Raw genomic sequence first — 17,932 nt, forward strand, 5'->3', positions numbered from 1 at the left:
TGCATATTGATAAGTCATCTTTAGGTCCTGGATGTATGCAGAGATACTGTATGCGAGCATCTAAGATAGATCTAGACGCTTTCAGGACAACTGGATGAGTGCGTTTGGGATTGATCTAGATGCTCCCACGTGAACTACGTGCAGGCGTCCGGGGAACAAACTCACCCAGATCGACCTCAAACCCTGGATGCTCCCTTAAGGCTTCAGGTTACTGTGCCAACGTCTATGACAACCTGGATGCTACCTAGAGCATTCTGTGCATGTGTCCAAGATTCAAACTAAATTGCAGAAACCCTAACCTCCCGGACGCTCCCATAAACACTATGTGCATGCGTTTGAGACTTCCCGGATGCTCCCATGACCATACTATGCTCGCGTCTAGGGACGAAAAACCTTAGTTATGTGCGAGCGTCCGAGACTCAGAAATCCTAGACACATGCAAGCTTCGATCCTGTAGTTTCAGAACTTTTGTGCAAGCTTTCCTTTGTCAGACCTGTGCGAACCAAACACTAGAAGAGAGAAGATAGTGCTTGATGATTGTGTCCAAATGAGCTTGATGTCTCTTCTATTTATAGGTTTTCATGAGGGTCCACATGATGTTGAGGCTGACCTGTCCAATTGTACATGTGCTTAGGGCTGACCCAATCCAATATACATGAATAAATAAATAAATTCAAAAACCAACTTCTGCTTGTCAAAATAAGGTGATCTTTGGGTCGATTTTGGTCCTCTCGAAAAGAGGAATCTATTGCAATCATTATCTTCATCATATGAGCTGTCCAAAGTGGAATTTGATCGTAGTTGCATAATTTTAACACTCCCTCTCAACTAGGGAGAATTCCACCTGCCAATATCTGTCAATGCCATTTTGGTATCTTCAAGTGTCATCATGTATCGTCACTGATCATCTTTGTCATGTTGTCGTCATGTCAAGACCCTCTCAAGTATCTCATCATCACAAATCATCAATGTACATATCAATCTATCCCTTGCTTATTCTTGCTCATCTCTTGATTGTTCCTGCTCATATGCTGAACATTCTCGAATCTAAAAGAAGAATTTTGACATCGGAGGGGAGCTCAATCTACCACCCTCTATCCATCGGACTACTACCCGGAATCTCATCATCAATCATCATCAGAGAGCATATCATCAAGGAGCACATCTCAACCTGTAACCACATCGGGGAGCACATCTTGACCTAAAATCTCATGGGGAAACTATACATCTACGATCCCATATCGAGCAATAGGATATCCAAACACACAGGGGAGCACATCTCGACCCTGGTATCACATCAAGGAGCTCAATCTGAACCCAAAACCGCATAGGGTTATCTCAACCCATCGTATTACCTACTGATTTTCCCATCGATGACCCTGAATAGTCATGTGGTAGAACACCTGCATCATAATCGACTTAGGTTGTACACTCCAAGTACACTTTCAACCTGTTGGCCAAACGGGGAGCGGTATTCACAACAAACCCTGCTTGTGGGTATGATGCCAATTGGGGTATACTCTGCAAAGACCAAACAGGGGAGCAACATTCTCTGACCGTATGAAGATAGGGGAGCAACATCTCCAACCCTATGGGTAACAGATAGGGATCATACCCTATTGTTCAAAGTTCCCTCAACCCCAGGAGCCCTTCTACCTAAATTCCTCACCTTGGGAGCTCAGATAGGGAGGAAGAATTGGCTCAGTGTCCTCCATCAATGCTGCTCTCATCATACTCAAATCTGGTATCAACTTGTCTAAATAGAAAATGTTTCCTGTTGACACAGGACATCATATCAAATATCATGTCAGAACATAAATAATCATATAAATCACAAAAGGATACCATAATCATCCTCCCTCTCAAGGAGGTGTCAATCACAAGCCTAAGCTTGTCTCGAACAACTGCACTGACTCAATATATGGAAGTATCTCAGTCCCAACTATATATATGGGATTCTCTGTCATCACAATGTATCCATGTCATATTCAGATCCTGATCAGACGAATCTCTAAGGAGCTTCTACATCCTGCCTCGCAGCTAGCCATGCTAGCAACATCGTACTCAATCTCGGTTGAGTGTAAATCTATGGACCTGTTATCAATAATATCATGGCAGATCTCATAATAAGGCAACACTCATATGTGCTCGTCAACAATAATCTCTATTAACAACAATACATCCATGTAGTCACATATCATAGGAGAAATATCTCAGCCTAAAAAATAGAACATCTCATGCAAACATTTCAAAGGATGTTCGGTGGCAACTCTATGTGAATGAAGCAGCTCAATCATGGATTTATTCATGTTCTATGCATATGAAGTATGTATATATATACAGATGGATGTTCAAAGACGGAACATCAATGCTTCAATCAACTGTCGGATGCCATGTCTAGTTCAACAACATCTTGAACTTCAAATCGAAGTATACAAGGATTTTCATTTCCATTATTCAAAAACATTTTTCAATAGCTTTGCAATATAGAATTTCTTTCCCAAATTCCAAAAATCGATTCATCATGTCATGATACATCATTTCAAGCTTCAAAAGCCATCTCCCTCTTACTTAGATCATCAAAGGTTCATCACCTGTTAAGAGTAGACCATCAGTATGTAAAACAAAAACATAATCAAAACCATACCTTGGAACTCATCAGCCTGACTTCATTAGATAATTGTCAAATATGGGCATATCTAGATCGGGGAGCTTGCTTCATGCAATGTTCTAAGCATAATGCCTTACTAAGCTAACATAATTAGTTTTTACATAAATCAATGTTGTACCATCTCCTCAACAAAGTTAGCTCATCAAAGTTTAGAGGCTAGATCAAAACTATTATCAAAGTCATCTATATCACAGTTTCTGTTCTTTCAACTTGGTGACAAGTAGAGCTCATATCAAGTCTTGAATTCATTTATTATCATGCCAACAAGTTGTAATCAATCATGCAATATCAATTGAAAACTTCATCAATTCATTCTCATAATCATAATACAAGTCATTTTTGTCACTAGGTGCAAATGCATACACCAAGGATGAGTCATGCAGGTTCCATTTTCTTGTTGAGTCACAACTATCAGTACCTCAACCATTGTGCTAGGAACAAGGAGGCCAATACAAAACCATTTTTCCGAACACCCACATAAGTCATTGAAGGTTACTATGCCCACATAGCATCAGGGCAAATCAACAACCGTCGAATCAAATCATTAGACGTAAGGTCAAGTCCAAATTTGCTATCGTAGAGAGATCTATAGTCCAAAACATATCTCGATCATCAATTCAAAGTTCTAAGTCATAGTGAAGCATCATGACAAAACTCCAAACGCTGCTCATCTATATCAATCAGGCAAATCATGCCAAACTCTTGTAGCACAAACATAATGACATATCTATATGTATATCCCAGTCACCTCCAAACACAAGTTCAGTCTGCATGTTCATATTACGGCAAACATTCAAGTTTTTTCGGCTTTCAGATCTTACTGTTACTTGCAACACATCTGTGGTACTGACATCTTCTAGGGGACCATCTGATTTCATGCACAATACTTCATTTTTCTGTGATCAACAATTTAACCCAACAACTTCAAAAATCAATTCATAGTGGGTGGTAGAATATGTCAGAGACACCTTGATTCAGAGTTCAGAGAACTTCAAAAAACTTCAGGTGATGGTCAACTCTAGTCAAACCCCTGGACGCTCCCCTTCAGGTTAGCATGGGAGCGTATTTATCTTCTTGAATGCTATCTTAGCCTTAGCATGAGTGTGTCCAGGGATGAAATCTCCCAGTTTTGTGCCGCACCTGGAACAAAAACCCTAATTTTGTACGGGTTTCAGATATGAGACTTTGCTGCAATTCAATAATGTCAGATGCACATAAATTATATTTCAACAACACAGAATGCAAATAGTAATATGAGTAAGAATCTTGAGAAGAGATTCTCCCTCTGACTGGGAATCTCATTCATTCATCTTCATTTATGTCATCAACCTATCTTTACTAGAGTCAGGGAACAACAAATTTGTTAGATCATAAACATATGTCTATCATGGTCATCAACATCAGGTTATCAATCTTTCATCAAGTGATTAGACTTGAAAGATTAGGGCAACAGACATGTGACATCATATCATGAACATAATAACACTTTTCTATCAAGTCACTCCATCAAGTTAGGGCATTCAGTTTAACCATATGCCATCAAGACATGACCACAGGTAATAAGAGATCTAGAATATCAATCTCATAGTTATACCTCTAACATCAAGGTTACCATGCTTATCATGATCAATAGGATCAAGTTAGGTCATTCAATAAAACTTTACCAAAACAAGAGTGACAATCTCTCTTTCCATTAGCTTTCAGCATGCTTATCACAAGCATTATCAATAGTATCATGTATAAGAATTAATGAGCTAACCTTCTATGTGAAATCCATCATGTCTTATGCACGACAAGTATCAAGAGTATCATCTACTAGAGTCAAGGTGCTAGCCTTCTTTATAGGATCAAGATATCCAACAGATAGATGTTAGCCAAACATCAAGTATATCAATGTATCAACATTAGATAGCCTCATAGACTTCAAGAAGATCAAAATGTTCAACACCAAGTGCATCATTTCATCATAGGAGACATAGATCCAAGTCGCTTTCATATGCATGTATGAGCCATTAAAGAGAAATTCTCATCATACCTTAAGGCTTACCTAGCCATCAATGTTACTGCTGAAATACAACATACCATGCATACCTTGTGGTATTCAAATACCTGTGCACCTTTTCATTAGACATAGGTAGCTTGAAGCACTTTGTCATCTTTTCATATAGTGCCTCTTAACCTTTTCTAACTCTAGCCATCTTTCCTGCATTTCAAATGATCCTCAAGAAGGATCCACTCATCACATCTCATCAAGGAGGTTAGAAACATCCATATACTCAAATACATATGTAGGAAGTATAAATAATAAACATAATAATCAGATCCATAAGTCTAAACAAAAGTAAGAGGCATCATAAGTCAAGAAGTACTTATCTTCAATGAGAGGTGATCCTCTCCCTCTTGAACCAACCTTCAAGAGCCATCAATGTCCATAGTCCATATACCAATGTTGACTTCAATTATCCAACCAGGCCTACTAGGGATTATCCCATTTAGGGCTTCATCAAATCTCTCTCAAGTGCTTGAGCGTCCTTTGACCATGCTATATCTCATGTCTTTTCCATAAAACAGGGTTTCTCTTAAACCCTAATCCTAATAATCAAGTTGCCTAGGGTTTTCTTCAAACCCTATAATTCTTTTAGGTCTCCACCATCCTCTTCTTTCTTCCATCAATGGTGTCATCATCGGGGTGATCTCCATGGATTTTCTTCAACCCAACTCTGATACCATGTTAATTTTTCATAGGGCTACATTGTTCTTTGCTTAGATAATTGCATTTCTTCATTAACATATTAAGTTCACCCCATAACATTATAACATTATTCAGATCTACACCATTATTCATCAACATATGCAGCGATGAAGAAAGAACAACATTATCATCATCAACGTAGCGAAACATAAAGGAACAGTAGAAGAAAAGCATGCACACATAGAGACACCAGGATTGGTCAGAGACCAGGGCAAAACCCACTATGGGGAAAACCCTTGTAAATTCTTCTTCTTCTTAGATCGTCATCAAATGATTCAACAAAAGAGAGTACAATGATCCATATCTTCATCAAAGCAACAAAAACAACTAGAACATCCATAACATGACCTTAAACACACTTATACTCAAAGATCTTGATTCTGAGGACTGTAATGCACTGCCATTGACTGTGATTAACTGTTGGATATTGCTGTCACTGTGTTGAACACTACTGCATACTGATAACTCATCTTTAGGTCCCGGACGCATGCAGAGGTACTGTGTGCGAGCGTCTAAAACAAATCTCGACACTCTTAGGAGAATTGGATGAGTGCGTCTGGGACTGATTTGGACGCTCCTAGGTGAACTGTGTGCGGGCGTCCGGGGACCAAACTCACCCAGATCTGCCTCAAACCCTAGACGCTCCCTTGAGGCTTCTATGTGAGTGTCTATGGCAGCCCAGACGCTCCCTTTAGGTTACTGTGCCATCACCTATGACAGCCTAGATGCTCCCTAGACCATTTTGTGCATGCGTCTGGGATCCAAACTGAATTGCAAAAACCCTAACGTCCCGGACGCTCCCATAAACACTCTGTGCTTGCGTTCGAGACTTCCCGGATGCTCCCATGACCATACTATGCCAGCGTCTAGGGACGAAAAACCTTAGTTATATGCGAGCGTTCGAGACTCAGAAACCCTAGACACATGTGAGCTTCGACCTTGTAGTTTCAGACCCTTTGCGCAAGCTTTCCTCCGTCAGACCTGTGTGAACCAAACAATAGAAGAGAGAAGATAGTGCTTGATGATTGTGTCCAAATGAGCTTGAGGTCTCTTCTATTTATAGGCTTTCATGAGGGTCCACTTGATGTTGAGGCCGACCTGTCCAATTGTACATGTGCTTAGGGCCAACCTAATCCAATATACATGAGTAAATAAATAAATTCAAAAACCAACTTCTGCTTGTCCAAATAAGGTGATCTTTAGGTTGATTTTGGTCCTCTCGAAAAGAGGAATCTATTGCAATCATTATCTTCATCATATGAGCCGTTCAAAGTGGAATTCAATCGCAGTTGCATAATTTTAACACTCCCTCTCAATTAGGGAGAATTCCACCATGCCATTTCGGTATCTTCAAGTGTCATGACGTATTGTCATTGATCATCTTTGTCATGTTGTTGTCATGTCATGACCATCTCAAGTATCTCATCATCACAAATCATCAATGTACATCTCGATCTACCCCTTGCTTATTCTTGCTCATCTCTTGATTGTTCTTGCTCATATGCTGAACATTCTCGAACCTAAAAGAATAAGAATTTTGACATCGGAGGGGATCTCAATCTACCACCCTCTGTCCATCGGACTACTACTTGGAATCTCGTCATCAATCATCATGGAGCACATCTCAACCTGTAACCACATTGGGAAGCACATCTTGACCCAGAATCTCATGGGGGAGCTATACATCTATGACCCCATATAGGATACCCAAACACACAGGGGAGCACATCTTGACCCTGGGATCACATCAGGGAGCTCAATCTCATCCTGGAACCGCATAGGGTTATTTCAACCCATCCTATTGCCTACTGATCTTCCCATCGATGACCCTGAATAGTCATGTGGTAGAACACCTGCATCATAATCGACTTGGGTTGTACTCCCCAGGTACACTCTCAACCTGTTCGCCAAACAGGGAGCAGTATTCCCGACAACCCCTACTTGTGGGTATGATGCCAACTGGGGTATACTCTGCAAAGACCAAACAAGGGAGCAACATTCTCTGACCCTATGAAGATAGGGGAGCAACATCTCCGACCCTTCCTGGTGTCTCTATGTGTACATGCTTTTCTTCTACTGTTCCATTATTTTCCTCTGCATTGATGATGATGATGTTGTTCTTTCTTCATACTTGCATATGCTGATGAATAATTGTGTAGATCTGAATAATGTCATAATGTTATGGGGTGAACTTAATATGTTAATGAAGAAATGAAATTATCTAAGCAAAGAACAATGCAGCCCTATGAAAAATTAACACAAGGCATCTTCAACAATGGATGTGTAGTGAAGACACAATATCATGCTTTTCTTCAATGGAATTACTCCCCCTTTGCATGCATGGAAAGGAGTGAAGTAGATGATGTCTTTATGCAAGGGAGACCAATTTGTCCAATAAGATTTTCTTCAAAAAGTTCTGAGAGATGATCCATCAAGAGATATATCTATGTGTCTCATAGGTTCATATGTGACATGTCAAGGGTTTTCCAAGGCTTATCAAGAAAGAATAGTCAAATTGTCACAAGCTCCCCCTAACAATATGCATGGTCTTTGGCAGAATTTCATCATCAAAGCTTTAAATAACATATCTACCAAAGATGTATTGATTAGATCAACAACATGAATTGATGTTTTGAGTATTCAAGACACATTCCACGTGATCTCCTTGTGGTTCAACTTGCTTCCTTCTCCAAACTTGTTTAACCTTCTTTTCATGCTTGGTTATGTTTTTAGCTTGTTTAGGAGCCCAATTCAAGTTACAATCACGAGCCATATGACCAATATTATGACATTTGTAGCATTCAATTTTGTACATAAATGAGGAGGCATAATTTCTTCCTGCAAAGTTGCTTTTGGGAGACTGATGGGACCATTATATTTGTCCTTGTGGTATGCCTTACAATCTTTTGCCATATGCCCAAAATTTGTACAAGAATAGCAATAACCAAAAAATATACTTTGGTACCTGAAGGATGGAGCTTGCCTTGATGAACTTCTAAAGTCTTTCTTCCTTGAGATCCTTTGATGATATCCATTTCCTCTTGCATTCTTGACACCTTCTGCACACCTTCTTGGAGTAGGGTTTCTTTTAAGTTTATCTTGATTAATCTCCTTGCTTTTGCTGGAATTGGGGGCATCAACATTTCTTCCAAGCTTATCTACATCCTTGTTGTTTGATGCATTAGGGTTTGCATCATTTTTGCTTGAGGGTTCACTTGCATAACCAAGACCTGATTTATCAAGGGGGGATATTTGATGACTTAGGATGTCATCTAGGGTTTGAGATCTCTTTAGACTCTTGTTCAGCTGATCAACTTCTTTCCTTAGGATATCAATTTTTTCTTTCGTCTTCTTGCATTCTTCATCCATCTTTGCTAGATGATTCTCCATTTCTTCCTTTATCCTTGTTGCTTCACATGACTGGGCCTTGAGAGAGGTGACATCTAATTTTAATTTGGAGATATCTTCATCCTTTTCTTCTAGTTGGCATTCTATGGCATTTCTGTCCTTTTTTGCTTCATCTACTTGTCCTTGTAGGAGGGCCAAAACTTCCATCACCTTTTCAACTCCTTGTACTTGTTTCTTTGCTTCTTCCAATTGAGATTTAAGGAAGGGGACCTCTTCCTTGTATTGACCAATTTTTGCTTCAAATTTGTTCAAGTCATCATTTCTTTGTTCAAGATGGTTTGACAAAATGTCTTCCTTTTTCTTTGCTTTAACCAACTGATTTGTCATGGATATGATTTCTTCATGATGCCTTTTCTTGTTTTGATGCAATTCCTCCTTAAGCTTGGTGAGCTCTTTATCTCTTTCTTGTACTTGAAGCTTGAAGGGGTCAACTTCCTTCCTTGTCTTGTCAAGGTCATGGTCACCATCTTGTGCTTGCCTTTTGAGTTCCTCATTTTCTTTTTTCAAGTTGCTTATTTGTTCCAGGGCAACTACAAGGTTTATCTTAAGATCTATTTCAACTTCCACTTCAAGAATTTTTTCATCATCATCTTACTTTATACAATTGGTCCCTTGATTTTTGCTTTCATTTGTCTTCTTTGGTTCATCTTGATGCCGAATTGTAGAAAGACGACGAGTTAGGGCACTAAAGAGTATACTTTGCAAGCCGAGTTCCCAAGAAAGAAGAACCAATTCAAGCGAAGGAATAAGAGGGAAGTAATCGCCATCTTTTCCACATGTGCAAGAGCTAGGGTTTCTGCAGTCGTTGAAGTTGCAGAAGAAACTGTTGGGGAAGTCGAAGTTGCAGAAGAAGTTGTTAGGAAGGTCGAAGTTGCTAGAAGTTGGCTTGGTCTTGGAGAGTTTTTGACAAGGGTTTTAGGTCTTGGAATTCGTCATTTGAAGTTCTATAAGAAGAGAAGAATTCTTGTCGGTTTTCCTCTCAAGAGGAGAGGTTTGGCCCTGGCTTGCAGCGTACATTTTGTGTCCTCTTGTCTATTTGATTTTCATAGTTTGGTAGCTATTTGATGATAAGAACATAATAATAATCAAGTGAAAGAAGAAGCTGATCAAGTTAAGTAAAAATACATCACACATAGTTATCAAAGTAAGAGAAATCACCTAATCTTGCTGCCCCTAGATTTCTCAACATGTTATTAGAGCTAAGGTGACTACAACAAGAAGAAGAGGCAACTTGAAGATCACATCATTGAAGAAGGATACATAAGGGCTGAGCACAAGGAAATAATTAAGGAGGACTAAGAAGTACCAAGGAGGAGTACTCATCTCAAGGATCACATCATCACAAGGAGAAGAAGACCTCAAGGACCCCACCTCCACTCAAAGAAAGAAGGACTACACTTTTGAAGCATTTTGAAGACTCCATATTCTACATTTCTACATCCAAAGAAAGCAAGAAGAAGCATTTCCATCATCATCAAAGAAATCGAGATGATCTCCCTCTCTTTGAAGAAAGAATCACATCTCAAGCATATCATCTAGAAAAGAATAATTGTCATCTTTAAAGAAGGAAGACATCATCAAGGAAGCAATCATCTTCAAAAAGGCATCTTCAATTGTCATCATCATCAAGAAGACATCAAGTTGAATATATCATCATCAAAGAAGCATCTTCACTTGACAAGTAAGTATCTTTATATTTATGTCTGAATCTACTATCAACATGACTTCATTCTGCAAGGAAAGCAACAAACTGGTTGGGTCATCAAATTTCCTTGCATGGAAGAAGAGGATAGATTTGATCCTCATAGAGAAAGAAGTTTTTGAAGATGTTAAAGGTTCAAAACTTCAATCTCCAAACCATCACAAGAGCAATCTCAAGCACTATCGAAGTACATGAAAGGAGAAATAAGGGCTCAAAGAATCCTCATAGAATCAATCAAGGATTCTCTCATTCCTTATGTAGCAAAGTTGGAGAAATAAAAAGAAATCTATGATAAGTTGGTAGAATTGTTTTCTGTAAGCACTGCAAGAGAAGTTATATCACTGAGAACCGAACTATACAAGATGAAGGTATCAAAGGAAGAAGGGGTAGCCTCATACCTTATGAGGGTATCACAAATAAGAGATCAACTACAAGAACTAGGAGAAATAATGTCTGATAAAGAGATGACCACCGTTGTGCTCAATGCACTACCTGATGAATGGGGCAACTTTGTATGAGGTGTTTATGGAAAGAAGGAAGCCACTCCATTCAATGAACTTTGGTTATTATGTAAGATTGAAGAAAACTAGGTTGAAGGCAAAAAGTGATGTATCAAATGAACAAGTTCAAGCATATGCTGCCATGGCCTGGAGAAAAGGAAAGTTTGGAAAGTTTGATCCTCGGAAAAAGAAGAAGATCGATATGTCAAAGATACAAGACTATGAGTGTAATGAATATGGGCACTTTTAAATGAATTGTCCTAAACTCAAGAAGGACAACAAGAAGAGAAAGGAAAGAAATGAAGCCCATGTTACCGAAGAAGTGGAAGAATCAGAAAAGAAGAAATCAAAGAAGGAGGAAGTGATAGACCTCCATTATTAGGTCTCTCACACATTTTCATGTACATAGAAGTTGACAAGTATATGTAGGGATCACCAAGTATGATCGATGCATTAGAGTTGAGATAGAGATGACATCATCGTAGAGTCATGATATAGACGAAGTTGAAGTCTATATAAAACAATCATCATGATAGAAAGGAAGTAGCTCATGGTATCTTCATTGGAAGCATATAAGGACAATCAAACTACCAGTATCTATGGTTGGAAGAAAGTCATCTAGCTAGATAATAAATCATCATACATCATCATCATTAGAAAGGAGCATTTGCAGAATGAGGATCATTAAGATCCTCCATTGGAATCTTTGTTAGAAGATTCACCTCTGCTTAAGAAGAAGCAAGTGTCTCGCAGATGGCCTACATTCCAATGTTGCACGAAGCGGGAGCGAAGCGGAAGCGCGAAGCGCGGAAGCGTCATTTTCCAAAAATCTAGGGAGCGAAGCGTCCGCGGAAGCGTCTGCTATATATATATATATTTTTATATATTTTTTTGCATTTATACTCAAAACAAACATCCCAAATACCAAATTAATTGTAGAAGACATGAAAACATGCATATTTTTGCATAAATCAAGATAGATATGGCATCCATGATTCCATTGTAGTTACTAGTATGTACAACAATCATCTATATTCTAGCTATTACAAACATACATCAAATTTTTAAGCATATTATAAAACATAAAACATTTAAGCATATTATAAAACATAAAACATAGAGCATATTATGATTTATCTAGCAAGTGAGCAACTGTCAACATTTGTCATGTCCAAAATTCAAATAATAATGTTTACAAAATATGTCACTTGGTCACCGCCAAGCCAAAAAGGTTCAAAATTCAAATTCACAAGTCTACAAGTCTAATGAGTAATCTATAGACTATGACAAAAAGAAGTAGATTGTGAATATATCTACTAATCTCTCCTCCTTCCACCACGAATAGAACGTGATGGCGTGCCTCCACGTGGTGGCAATGAAGAAAATGGTCCCTGTGTAAGTCGTGGCACTGGAACTGATGAAGAAGAACCCCCTGCTGTTGGTGTTGAACCATGGAACCTAGGACCAGATGGGGGTGGGGGTGGTGGCATATCAACACGGTCATCATCATCCTAGAATCGCTCAAAAAATTCATGCAAAAAAAAAAAAACACTAGTTAACAAAAAAATTAAAAACATGAATTAGAGAAATGCTTTATAAGGGAAAATTGGAAAATTCATACCACAATGGACATACCTGGATAAGAGCATCCTCTAATTGCTCTAGTTGCAACACTCCATCCTCCAAATTGGGCTCCTCTGGATGCTTGTCCCAAGTCAACAAGTCTTTATTAGACTTTGCATCTTCACAGTAATGGGACAACAATCGCAAGTTGTAATGAACATAAACCAAGCTCTCTGCCCGGTCTAAACTCAACCTGTTCCTTTTAACACTGTGGATGAAAGAATAAGAGCTCCAACACCTCTCTGCAGAAGAAGTGTTTACCACCTGTGATAGCACCCGCAATGCCAAACTCTGTAGAAGTGGAGTAGGCCCTCCATGCATGTTCCACCACTCAAGAGCAGAAAAATGCTCTCGATCTTCAATTGAATGCATGCTCCCAAATGGACCAGTGTTGAGCGTATAGTTGCTCACCTGTCTCCGTACCAATGCAGCCTCCTCATTATCAGGGATTAATCTACTCAATGCAGCCATATATTTTTCGTGAACCTCTTTATCTTGGTGTGGTTTTTTCCTGCTTCCCCCCCCAGGTGCTGGTTTTGAAAGCCATGATGGATGATAGTACCTAGGTGTCAAAACATATGCTAATGCATGCAATGGAACATTTAGCATATCCCATCGCTTTTCCACCTCTTCACGAATATAATTGTACAAGGTGGTATCTCTAGGCTCAACAATGTCTTTAATCTGCCCCAACATGCTATCCATTTGCTCATACACCTCCCCAATTACTGGTCGATCTGAATCTGCAAACTTGATCATGTAATAAATTGGTTTGGTGAATTGCAAAACATATTTAACCTGTGACCAAAAGTAAGTGTCAAGAACAGTGTCCTTGACTACATTAGCAGTAGCACCATCTGTACACTGGTTAATTTCATCCCATGTTTCAGCACACACCAGATTAGTTAAAGCTTGTCTCACCTTCACTAGCCGCCTAAAGGTGAGGTAATAACTAGCAAATCTTGTCTTTGCAATTTTAAGCAATTGCAACTTGGAGTAAGTGCCATAGAAGTAGTTTACCCTTGTATGCCCTGTGATGAATTTAATGAGCTGCTTCCCTTTCCTGTAAACCTCAGCAATCCACCCACATTCTTTGTGTTTCACAATATCATGCATCAAAAGGTTCAATGTGTGAACCAGGCACCCAGACCAAAAGATGTGTGGATGAGTACGCTCAATAATTTTTCCTGCTGCCTTACAATTTGCTGCATTATCTGTGATCACTTGAACCACATTATTCGGACCAACATCTTTGATTGATTTCAATAGGAGATCTGCAATGTTTTGTGCAGTTGCACTGATGGAGGAGGAGTCATGACATGCAATAAATACTGCACCCTTAGAAGAAACACCAAGAACATTTATCAAATGTTGGTTTCTAATATTTGTCCACCCATCTGATACAATGGATACCCCATAATCCACCCACTCATGTGTAAAACGTGTCAAAGCTCTTTGAACCTTAGCTTTTTCTCTTTCTAATAACACTGTTCTAGCTTTCTCATAGTTGGGGGCCTTGTATCCTTTTGGGGCTTCATTGATGGCCTTTACCATGTCATGCCAATAGGGAGAGCGAAGCACATTGAATGGTACACCGCAAGCACAAAGAAAACGGACTACCTTTCCATCCACATCATCCCTCCCAGAAACATTAAGGAAATCCCCTATTGTTTTTCTACCTCCAGAGGTTGCAGAAGTACCATGAGGAGATGGGCAACTACCAAATTTAGAGTTTGCACTTGATTCTGAATGAGTTTTTTGTTTCTTGTTTTTTTGTTGTGCAGCCATCTCTATTTTGATGTATTTTTGTCTTTGTTCACTTGAAATTTTTGGGCAAATGGCTACCCCCACAGAACCCTTTTTTTCATCACTCTCTAGCACCCCACAAAGATGCCTCCTCAGACGGGTATATGAACCCGTATATGGTTTTCCTCCATGACAATCATGAGGGCACATCCATTTGTAAGATCCACCACCCTTTCCCCCTTCAAGTTTGGTCACATAGTTCCACAAGGGATTTGATGTACCTTTCCCATCTTGTGCTTCAGTGTCCTCTTCAAGTTCATCCCCTTCCTCTTCAAACCCTTCCTCCTCATCATACATTGGGTCACTACTATTAGGACCAAGTTCATCCCCTTCCTCTTCCCCTCTATTCCTCACCCTTGCCATCATTAAAACCAAGAGTGGAATGATACATAGAAGCCAAAAGAACACCATCTTGGAATATGGATATAGGTGGTGGACAACCTGTAAATAAAGGAGCAAGTAGAAACAATGGGAAAGAGTAGGAGAGGGAGGAGAAAAATACAATTTTTTTTTCAAAAAAACAAGGGAGTTTGGGGTTTGAACTTACCTCTTTAGCTCTTGTAGATGAAGTCCTCCAAGCTCTTGCTCCAAGCTCCTCCTCCTTCTCCTAGCTCCTCCTTCTTCACTCCTCCAAGCTCTCCTCTCTTCTCCTCTCCTTTCCTCTCTTCTCTTCTCCTCTCCTCTCTTCTCTTCTCCAACTCTCATAAACTCAAAGTGAGAAAATGAGAAGAGAATGGGGGCTTTATTCTTTTCTAAAGTCACCCTAGACTCACCCTAAACTAACCTAACCCACCCCCTCATGCTAGTTAAGTCACATGTTAAAACAAATTTAAAAAAAATAAATTAAAAATCCGCTGGCCGCGGGGTTGCTTCCGGAAGCGCCTGGGTGGCGTGCGGGTGGCGTGCGGTTCCGGGCCGAAAGCGTGGCGCCACCCCGTGCCCGAACCGCCCTCCGATCCGCGGTTCCGGGCGGCCGCAACCCAAAAAGGCAGGAATCGTTTTTTTTTAACGGATCCGCGCAACCGCCAAATCCGATCCGCGCTTCCAGGGTGGATTCCGGGACGGTTCGCTCCGATCCGCGGTTCCGGGTTTGGATCCGGCGGGGGGGGGGCGATTCCTGCAACCCTGCTACATTCCACCTTATGTGGGATCTACAGGTTAAAAGGATGATGATATGATGACAAAGATGTGCAGCATGACAAGTTGGTTGAAGTACTTTCATCTTCAAGCAAGGAAAGGAAGTTGCCCAAAGGAAGTCTAGATGGCCACATGAAGGAAGAGGTATGTATATATTTGATAGATAGATAAAGTCATGTCATCATATGATTGCAGATAGAATGGGTAGAATTCTCTATCTCATGAGCATGATAAAAGAAGAAGAAACTCTTCCTTTAGAAAGATACATGAAGGCATGTAGACAATATGCCTTGAACTCTTCTACATATTGACGTGATATGACCTCATGGAGAATATGAGGTGGTTGGCATTCATGGTTCCTATGATGAAGGAACTATGTATAGACGATCTTGTGGAAGCAATATGTGAAGAGAAGGTGAAAGAAGAGTTCATGAAAGATGTATCTATAGTCACGTAAGATAAGATAAGTGATCAACATCTGATAACAAGAAGGATTAGCTATGACATCTCCATGAAGAAGGTATGAAGACCTTGATATGTATGATGGAAAAGGAAAACCTTGGTAATATGTGTCTTGGAGATGGATTCATACATATGTAGGATGTTGATGCTGCAAGAAGTTGATGTCATGATGAAACACCATCATAAAGAGGTAACTTTGATTTATTGTTCACATTTATTTTTGAAAGAATCTGGTTGGGTTGTTACAGGGCTACCAAAAGAAGGTTGTAGAAGTCATCTACAATTAATACTCATGTGATTGTTTGGAAGATCTTGAAAGGAAAAATTTGGATAAGGAAAAATATGTTCTTGAGGTCAAGCCCACACGTGCAAATTTTCAAGGTTAGCCACATCATCATGTAGGCTCATGAAGCCCAACAGACATGTCTTTTGACCCTCAACGACTTGTATAAATAAGAGAGACCTCGACCTTCATTTGGCACTTCATCACATCAACATATTCTTCTCTCTCCTCATCTGATTGATTTGTACAACTTATTGGGCACCTCTTTTCCTCACACGTGTGACAATGAAGAAGGACGAGTTGCAGGAAAAATTATAGGGCTGAATTTCAGAAATCTGTTGTAGGTTTGACCAACATTGACAAAGGGGTGCATTGACCAAGTTTGACTATGATTTTTGGGTCAAAATTTTGGTTTTGGAGAGCTGTATCTATTCGCGCAGAAACGAAGGTATTCTGGGCACATTGACAGGAGCTCACTGCAGGGTTGACCACAAACTTCAAGTGCAAACATTGACCAAGTTTGACTGCTGTTTCATGATTATTTTGGGTTGACTTTGACCACCTTAGAAGGCTGAGTTTGACTGGGTATGACTAAGCTGCATTGAGGACAGTTCGCTGTTGTTTTGACCAACGTTGAATTTCTAGTTAGGGTTGTTGACTGTTGTAGGAAAATTTCAGATTTGATAGGGCTGTTTTGATCATCACTTGACAAGTCAATTTTGACTTTATTGTACTCTCTCTCTGCTGAACATTTGATATAATAATAAGAATAATTTGTCAAAGGATTTTCACCATCTTGGGATTTTTCCTTGGCATTTGCCAAATCTGGTGTTCTCTTGGCTTGGCTTATCTTTTGCTTTTTATTGTTCATGTTCTATCTACAATTACTGTCAATGTGATTGCTATTGCAAACTAAATTGGAAATTGTCACTGAGCTGCTAAAAGGACATTGAAGTAACTGTGCTAAGCATAGAACATACCATTGTTAACTAAAATTAACATGGTATCAGAGCCTAGGTGAAGACAAAGCCCAAGCAAGAGAGAGAAAATAAATCACTAAGAGATCTGGTTGACAAGACTATTGAACGAGTCTCCATGGCATCTACATCTTACTTCAAGACTAAGGACAAGCTCAATGACAATTTTGACTATCATGCATGGAAGATGACTTTGGACCTGAGTTTGGAAGAGCATGAAGTATTGGGGTTTGTGCAGGGAAAAGTGGCAGAGCCTCCTTCAAATGCATCGACTGCTACTAAGATAAAGTATAGAAGAGCATGAAGTATTGGACTATGTGCAGGGAAAAGTGGTGGAACCTCCTTCAAATGCACCGACTGCTACTAAGATAAAGTATAGAAAAGGTGAAGTCAAAGCAAAGCGAATTTTGATTGACTCCCTTCAAAAGCATTTGGTTGCCTATATTTTTGATTTGAGAACTTCTAAGGAAATATATAATAAGCTGGTTGGGATGTTCAAAGTGAACAATGCAAATCAAATCCTCTTTCTCAAAAACAAGTTGAATATTGAAATGAATAAAGGGGAATCTATCCAATCCTACTTCATGAGAATTACTCAAATAAAGAATGAC

The 17,932-nt window shown here is 39.5% G+C and overlaps 2 protein-coding genes across 2 annotated transcripts in view; one reads left to right on the top strand and one right to left on the bottom strand.

Moving 5' to 3' along the window:
* Window positions 1-17,932, top strand: part of LOC149246881 (uncharacterized) — a 323,872-nt gene that overhangs the window by 75,750 nt on the left and 230,190 nt on the right. The gene's annotated exons all lie outside the window — the stretch shown is intronic.
* Window positions 11,872-15,364, bottom strand: LOC149246882 (uncharacterized). The gene is made up of 2 exons (XM_089455778.1): window positions 12,669-15,364; window positions 11,872-12,544 (listed from the first exon to the last, which is right to left on the bottom strand). The coding sequence occupies exons 1-2, from the start codon at window positions 14,871-14,873 to the stop codon at window positions 12,350-12,352; spliced, it is 2,400 nt and encodes a 799-aa protein (XP_089311904.1). The 5' UTR covers window positions 14,874-15,364; the 3' UTR covers window positions 11,872-12,349.

This window comes from Pinus tabuliformis, chromosome 7, assembly GCF_031772625.1.
Source record: "Pinus tabuliformis cultivar Carrire ecotype Pingquan chromosome 7, CPIR1, whole genome shotgun sequence".
In the NCBI taxonomy this organism is placed as follows: Eukaryota; Viridiplantae; Streptophyta; class Pinopsida; order Pinales; family Pinaceae; genus Pinus; species Pinus tabuliformis.

Excerpts from the sequence above, each read along its gene's own strand:
- LOC149246882 (XM_089455778.1), bottom strand. The coding sequence starts at position 14,873 with ATGGTGTTCTTTTGGCTTCTATGTATCATTCCACTCTTGGTTTTAATG. Across the intron at positions 12,545-12,668 it reads TAGAGGATGCTCTTATCCAG|GATGATGATGACCGTGTTGA; the intron begins GTATGTCCATTG and ends GAGCGATTCTAG.